Source organism: Salmo trutta, chromosome 31 (genome assembly GCF_901001165.1).
Source record: "Salmo trutta chromosome 31, fSalTru1.1, whole genome shotgun sequence".
Lineage (NCBI taxonomy): Eukaryota > Metazoa > Chordata > Actinopteri > Salmoniformes > Salmonidae > Salmo > Salmo trutta.
Window position 1 is genome coordinate 34,119,774 of NC_042987.1, and position 8,589 is coordinate 34,128,362.

Consider the following 8,589-nt stretch of genomic DNA (forward strand, 5'->3'; position numbering starts at 1 on the left):
CCACTGAAAATGTGGTCGGAGGATTCGTATGAAAGGTGTGGTATACCGCATCGCCGTGCGACTCAAATTTTGTAACAATGTGGAGTGCGCCGCATAGCTCAGCGTTGACGTGATTGGTTGACGGTAGGTGGGGTCAGAACGTCCTGTATAAACACAAACTCACTTCCTTGACAACTTCCTTCACAACAGCGCTGACGTCTGCGGAGGCTGCATCGCACTAAATGCTGTACGGTAACTTCAGATGTCGCATTGATCGTGCAGAGCCTTTTTAGTGTCAACGTGTGAGTCAGCAATGGACACTGGAAGTGAAGGAATCTGCACTGTACATATCAATTAGATTTAAATGAACATTAACCCCTAATTCTTCATTTGGGTGGAATGTTTTCTCTACCTCCGTATTATCCACAGGTTAACAGTGAACTTGTGAGTCTGAAAATGGACACTTGATGTGAAGGAATCTGTAAATATCAATTTGATCTATAAAGACATTTTTCATTTCACATACAGGTGTTAAGTGCACAGAGGTCATTTGTACATTGTTTTGCCCTTCAGATGCGACCTTCCAGTGACTCCCCTTCCACAACTGAACAATGGACCAAGTTATTTGCTAAAAAAAAGAAAGATTATTGAAATCGTTCTGTTAGTTGTCAGTCGTGAGTCATTAATTTAATATTTTGATAGTATAGCACAGTATGCCATTGTGATTTAGTGCTGAATGTTTTAGTTTTATGCATTGAATTTATATGTAGCCTAGCTACAGTATGTAAGGTAAAAAGCTACATTTAACATTTATGAAATATACCTCTGAACAAAAATATAAACGCAACATGCAACAATTTCAAAGATTTTACTGAGTTACAGTTCATATAAATATCAGTCAATTGAAGTAAATTCATTAGGCACTAATCTATGGATTTCACATGACTGGAATACAAATGCATCTGTTGGTCACAGATACCTTAAAAAAAAGGTAGGGGCGTGGTTCAGAAAACCAGTCAGTATCTGTTGTGACCGCCATTTGCATCATGCAGCACAACACATCTCCTTCACAGAGTTGATCGGGCTGTTGATTGTGGCCTGTGTAAATGTTGTCCCACTCTACTTCAATGGCTGTGCAAAGTTACTGGATACTGGCAGGAACTGGAACGATAAAATGCAATTGTGTTCGTTGTCTGTAGTTTATGCCTGCCCATACCATAACCCCACTGCCAACATGGGGCATTCTGTGACATCCGCAAACTGCTCGCCCACACAATGCCATCTTTCTGGTACATTTCAAACCAAGATTCCTCTGAAGAACACACTTCTCCAGCATGCTAGTGGCCATCGAAGGTGAGCATTTGCCCGCTGAAGTTGGTCACGGTGCCGAACTGCAGTCAGGTCAAGACGCTGGTGTGGACGACGAGCACACAGATAAGCTTCCCTGAGACGGTTCTGACAGTTGGTGCAGAAACTCTTCGGCTGTGCAAACCCACAGTTTCATCAGCTGTCCAGGTGGCTGGTCTAAGATAATTCCGCAGGTGAAGAAGCCGGATGTCGAGGTCCTGGGCTGGCGTGGTTACACGTGGTATGCAGTTGTGAGGCCGGTTGGACCTACTGCGAAATTGTCTAAAACCACGTTGGAGGCAGCTTATGGTAGAGAAATGAACATTCAATTATCTGGCAACAGCTCTGATGGACATTCCAACAGTTAGCATGCCAATGGCACACGCCCTCAAAACTTGAGACATCTGTGACATTGTGCTGTGTGACAAAACGGAACATTTTAGAGTGGCCTTTTATTGTCCCCAGCACAAGGAGCACCTGTGTAAGGGGCTCCCGAGTGGCGCAGCGGTCTAAGGCATTGCATCACAGTGCTAGAGGCGTCACTACAGACCCTGTTTCGATCCCGGTCACAACCAGCCGTGATCGGAAGTCCCATAGGGTGGTGCACAATTGGCCCAGCGTCGTCCTGGTTAGGGTTTGGCCGGTGTAGGTCGTCATTGTAAATAAGAATTTGTTCTTAACTGACTTGACTAGTTAAGTAAAGGTAAAAAATAAAAAAATATTTGTAAAAAGTATAATGATCATGCTGTTTAATCAGCTTCTTGATATGCCACACTTGTCAGGTGGATGGATTATCTTGGCAAAGGAGAAATGCTCACTAACAGGGATGTAAACAAATTTGTGCACAACATTTTAGAGAAATAAGCTTTTTGTACGTTTGGAACATTTCTGGGATCTTTTATTTCAGCTCATGAAACATGGGACCAACACTTTACATGTTGCGTTTATATATTTTTTGTATTTTGGAATATATTTTACTAGCTACCACAGAATGCTATCAAAGTGTATTTCCACACCATATATTTAAATATATAAACATATAAACATATATGGCCTTCCCTGTAGCTCAGTTGGTAGAGCATGGTGTTTGCAACACCAGGGTTGTGGGTTCGATTCCCACGGGGGGCTAGCACTACTGTAAGTAGCTCTGGATAAGAGCGTCTGCTAAATGACTGAAATTTAAAATGTAAAAAAATGTATGAAATGTATGCATTCACTACTGTAAGTCGCTCTGGATAAGAGCGTCTGCTAAATGACTAAAATGTAAATGTGTAGAAATATATGAAAACAGCAAATTTTGTTATATGTCCATGTATTTTTGTGTACATATAAGGCTTAAACATAGATTTAGCAGTGGAGGCTGGTTGGGGGACCTATAGGACGACGGGCTCAAAGTAACGGTTGGAATGAAATGAATGGAACTGAGTCAAACGTGTGGTTTCCATATGTTTGATGTGTTTGATACCGTTCCATTTATGCCATTCCAGTCATTACAATGAGCCCGTCCTCCTATAGCTCTCCCACCAGCCTCCTCTGCTATTTAGATATCGGTCATTTACATATATGTAAACACATGTACATACAGGTTAAAATATATGTCAATATATTATTTTTTCCATATGTGTGTAGTGACATTTTTTTATCCGACATGTACCTTACTCGCATAAAAAGGTTGGCTGGAAACCCAGGAGGCAGCCGAGGGGAGAACGGCTCATAATAACGGCCGGAACGGCGCAAATGGAAACCATGTGTTTGATGTATTTAATACCATTCCACTGATTCAGCTCTAGCCATTACCATGAGCCTAGTTTTCATGTGCCACCATCCTCCTGTGGATGGAAACCTGGTTATAGATGGAAAATATTCTAAGCGTACACGTCAATCAACCAAATACCACTAATTGATCACAGCTGCATATCATCACAGTTGCGTTCAACTTGGACGCAATTTTCAGATAGAAATGTAGGCTGTAATGTAGAATAGACATATGCCTCTCATGTAGAATAGGGAATCATGTCAGCTCAGAACAAGACATTTCTGTCTGCGTCGTTCTGAATGTCGCACCCTCCTGAAGGTGACGTGGGTCATTTGATTAGAGACACCTGTGAGTGGGAGGTCTGAAGTCTAATTGGTCGGTAATCATATTCAGCCTCTGGCCACAGTGAGTGAAGGAAACTCTTTCAGCACGCTGATGTGTTGGTCTGGAGTGTTTGTGAAACGCGATTTTAGTCCGATGGCATGGAACGCAAAAGGAGACCGTCTCGCTTTAATATGTTTAGGGCTAGTTGTGGTAGTATTGAACTCCTTTGGTCAGTGCACTGCGTTAGCACAAACAAGCTCGTCAAAATCCTCCATTGTCCTGGGACCCTATTTTAAGGGGGATCTTAACAATGGTAAAGAGGAGCAGTCTACAGGTGCTGTGCGACTTGGAAGGCTTATACTTGGACGTAATGTCAAACCAAGAAATGACAGTTTTTCTACTGATGAACCTACTGTCTCCAAAGTCAGATCCTCCAATGGTTCACTGGATGATGATGCTGACTACCAGTCTGACATGGGTATGTATGATCTTTAACTTGCTTTTTATTATGCACATTTTGTTTCTATTTATCAGTGACTTAATTACTAACAATTAGTTGCACCTTCCAGTGTAAATGGAAGTGTTTGGTCCAAACAATGCTGTTAGGGATTAAGTCCCATGAATGGCTTTAGTAGCGTTGCCCTACAACCGAGGCTTAGAATGGCCTACCATTGGTGTAGTTAAATACCTAAAGTAGTCTTCTACTTTAAAGCTTGGGAGTCTAAGCAGCTGGGAGGACACGTTTATGGCAAAGCTAGCCCAAGTAGTCCAGTGGTGGAAAGCCTTTTGCAGATGGAACCAAGTGTTGAATGTGTTGGGGACTCCATGAAACTGAAGTTCCATGACACAGGCTCTACACTAGGGTCTCTCTTTTTTGTGGACCGAGGTAAGTATCCAGCTGTTTATCCTGGTACTTGACATTGAGTCATTTGAAAGCTGTACAAGTTAGATGCAATTTGTTGTGACTGGTTAACACATGTCCTTTCTCTTGCTGTTACAATGTTTTGCAGGAAATCAGTCTCCCCTGCCTTTGTCACAGTTGCCCACAAGCTGTGGTCATTCCATCATAGCCACTCACCAGGATTGGCTTTTCATTGCAATCTATAATGGCTGTTATGTCACACTGGAGGTTGGAAATCATTTAAATTGTTTCTGATTTAATTTGAATTAACACTTTTTCAAGATGAGTAACTTTAAATGTAATCTTGCAGGATGGTAATTATGTTCTGCCTTTGCGTTGGTTGGGGTTGCCACTTAAAATGTCCTGCCCTGCCAAAAAGCCCTCTAAACCCAACGCTCCTACTGTTTCCTGCTACCCTGAGGGCATGGTGGTGAAAATGGAAGGTGGCACCTCTGCTGAGGATCTCAGGGTCAAGTGTAAGTAATTTCCACAAGTCTCAATCCTTGTGCATTCTCTCAAGAGAAACACAAGCTCAAGTTGGTTAAGTAAATTTGAACTGTATGCTTTAAGTTCTACTCCATTCCCCTCTTCTAGTCAAAGGACACTGGCAGCCATTGATGAGAGTTTCGCTGCAGTGTGGCTACAGTGTGGTAGCTCATCTAGACGCTGTGATCATTTCTGCTCATTATGAACCCTGTGTGGAAACTAAGGTATGGCTACCTGAATTGTAAGGTTTGTGTAAATATTGTCCTTGCTGGTTTAAGGACATGGATGGGAATCAATGATTTGACTCAAATGTTCATCTCTTTATTGCAGGATGGGATGTTCACCCTTGAACTTGCTGGAGAAAGGGAGGTTAAATTGTCCTGTCCTAGTTCTGTTGACCAGTCTTTCCCTCACCCCAATTACCCCCAAAACCCTGTGTTTCCTCTTCCTCCCACCATTGCGCTTCAACCAAGTCCAATGTTTCCTCATCGGCCTACTCCACCCCCTAAACCCCAGGCTCCACTGCATCCTTACTACACAAAGCCTGCTGAGAAGCCAAAACCTGCTACTCTGCCTCCTGGGAACCCTCATTATTACTTTTCCTTCTACCCTCAGCCAGCCAAGCCTGTTACTAGCTCTCCACCTAAAGACCCCCAGCCTCCTTGGTATTCAGATTCATTCTTCCCTCAGCCAGCTGAGCCAGTAACTCATATGCCTGCCACACTTCCCCCTGCAACAGATGCTCCAAATGGCAAGGTGTACTATCCTTACTACCAATATCCTTATGCCCCTCAGCCAGCCAAGCCTGTTAATCATCCTCCTGTGACTCAAAAGCCTGCTACTGAAAAGCCAACAGCTCCACTGCATCCTTACCACACAGAACCTGCTACGCATCCTCCTGTGAACCCTCAGTATTACTTCTCATTCTACCCTCTGCCTGCAACTCCTCCCCCTGCTATCAAAGTTCCTCAGGGCCATGTGCTGCATCCTTACAACCGACATCCCAAGCCTGTAACTGTCTCTCCCCTTAAAGGCCCCCAAATTCCTTGGGAGTTTTTTTACCCTCAACCAGCCAAGCCTGTGACACCAAAGCCTACACCTGCCATGCTTCCCCCTGCTACTGAAAAGCCAACAGCTCCACTACATCCTTACTACCCAAAACCTGATACTCTGCCTCCTGGGAACCCTCAGTATTACTTTTCATTCTACCCTCTGCCTGCTAAGCCTGTAACTCCTCCCCCTCAAGTGTCTACTCCTGCTACCAAAGCTCCTCAGGGCCATGTGCAGCATTCGTACTACCCACATCCTCTCTATCCACCACATCCCAAGCCTGTAACTGGCTCTCCCCGTAAAGACCCCCAAATTCCTTGGGATTCCTTGAACCCTCAACCAGCCAAGCCTGTGACACATCCTCCTGTGACTCCAAAGCCTACACCTGCCATGCTTCCCCCTGCTACTGAAAAGCCAAAAGCTCCCCTGCATCCCTACTACCCTCATCACTACCAACAGTTCTACCCTGAACCAGCTAAGCCCATTACAATCCTGCTTAGGCCTGCAACTCAAACACCAGAACAAACTCCACTTGTAGTCCATACATGGACACCTGCTTCTCAACAACCTAGTCATCCTAGAACTACTAAAGCACCTCCAACTGTGGCTCCTTCTACTTTACCTCAGCCAGGTGACTCTTATCCACCAAATTCTGGGTATTGTCCCACAATCTGCCCTACTGGTTTCTTGACCTGCTGCCCCATGCCCATATCGTTCCATCAACACCACCACAACCATTTTGGCCCTGTAACATCCAAGGATGGTGTTATCATTCCCGCTATCAAACATTCATCTGACTTGTTCAATTATGCATCAGTTTCTGGACCTACCCAAGCCACTATAACCCCACAACCTGTAACGGTTCAGACCGTTGCCCCCACTATAATGTCCTTGACTGGTTTCCATGACTATTGGAGTCAACATGGAATGAGGTTTTCAGCCTCCTTGACTTCGTATGCCCAAGCACCTAGTGATGCCAACATGCCCTCAGAACCCCAACATCCAAAACAGTCACATGTTCAGCCCTACAGCCCACAGCAGCCAATGCACCCAAATTTTGAAGCACCTGCCAGTGACTCCAACAAACCTACGGCACAGCAAAGACCAATTCTGCCCCATAACCCACAATGGCTTAGGCATGCATATCCTCTGCCTTACAACCCACAAGGTCCAGTACAGCCACATGGCCAAGCACCTGTTTATTCTAACAAGCCCTTGGAACTTGAGCGACCTACCAGTGACCCAAGTAAATCATCGGAACCTCAATCGCTGTCTAGTGACCTCAACAAGCCCTTAAAACGCCAACCTTCAAAGTGGCCACATTATCCTTTCAGACCTCCAATGTGGTATGACCCTGACATGTTCTATGCATCCAAGCCTCTGATGCAACCAGACCACAACCACCTGTCTGAATCGGCAATGCAGATGCGTAGCACACTTGACCAACTGAGTCAAGAGCATCCACATGGAACGCCTCAGCCTCCAAGACCAGTCAAGGAACTGGGTGGCTCCCTTCCCGTTAATTCAGAGGGTATCTCTAGCCTTCAGCAGCCAAACCCCTCAGGCCAACAAATGCCTACCCATTACGGCTCCTGGCCAATATATTATGCTGGTTCCAAACCATCCTACCCCCAGAAACCTGCAGCCAAGCCTTCTGGTAAACCCTCCAGACCTGAATTCCCAGAGTCATTCGAACACTATTGGAAGCCCATTGTGCCATTAGGGTCTAACGAGGGGTTCCATGGTTCTTACCCGGCCCAGTCCGCAGGAGGTTCTTACCCGGCCCAGTCCGCAGGAGGTTCTTACCCGGCCCAGTCCGCAGGAGGTTCTTACCCGGCCCAGTCCGCAGGAGGTTCTTACCCGGCCCAGTCCGCAGGAGGTTCTTACCCGGCCCAGTCCGCAGGAGGTTCTTACCCGGCCGCTAACTAAATGTTAAGTCATTTTGACCATTCCCCATAGTTGACTAAACATTTTAAGCCTTTAATTGAACAGTGGACTTAACATTCATCTGTCTTTTTCAGGATGCATGACCCGTCTCATCCTTCAGTTAATGGTGCTGATGCTCACCAGAAGCAGTCATGTTTTCCCAATAAAGTAACAAACTGACAACTGTACAATATTGTTTCCCTTAACTGCATGTTAGGAAATGTAGGTGTTTTAAGAAATGTTTTAGCCAGGTGTGAATAACACTTGTACTGTAAACCAGAAGGCACAATTTCCCCCTACACACTGCCTTTTCTGTGCACCTCTTTTCCCAGTCAGTCACCCAAATACAAACTTAAATTCTAAAACGGATCATATTTTAGTAACAATTTCAGACCATGGTTCCAGAAGCTATTTCAGAAAACTGCTGGCAACATTCTACCACTCAAATATGTTGTAAGCCTCCCATCTAGTGGCCATATTGATAGTTGTATTGGCCACTGATCTCAAGGGAAACTTTGCTCTTGAATGTGACCCATTATTCACAGTGCATCAATTGCAATCCACTGCTTTGAAGTCCACTGCATTTTGCTAGCATCCCACTCAGACTGCACATGCATTTGGTAGTGAGAAATTATCCTCATTGTAATCACTCATTTGCACACATGTCTAGAACTACAGGAACTTTGACCAGTCCCATGCAAATAAAGCTTTTCTGCAGTATTAAGATTTATTTTACACTGCTAACAAGTTAAAAAGTTTGGGAGAGTTCACACAACTGGCTAGGAGTTGTGTATGGGGATGTGGCTTGTTCAATACTGGG

At 44.7% G+C, this 8,589-nt stretch overlaps 1 protein-coding gene across 1 annotated transcript; it reads left to right on the forward strand.

Moving 5' to 3' along the window:
• Positions 1-3,478: 3,478 nt before the first annotated feature.
• Positions 3,479-7,957, forward strand: LOC115170068 (proline-rich extensin-like protein EPR1). The gene is made up of 7 exons (XM_029726318.1): positions 3,479-3,884; positions 4,119-4,292; positions 4,417-4,535; positions 4,618-4,783; positions 4,902-5,017; positions 5,124-7,774; positions 7,865-7,957. Exons 1-6 carry the CDS (start codon positions 3,518-3,520, stop codon positions 7,770-7,772), a joined length of 3,591 nt encoding a protein of 1,196 aa, XP_029582178.1. The 5' UTR covers positions 3,479-3,517; the 3' UTR covers positions 7,773-7,774; positions 7,865-7,957.
• The last annotated feature ends 632 nt before the right edge of the window (positions 7,958-8,589 follow it).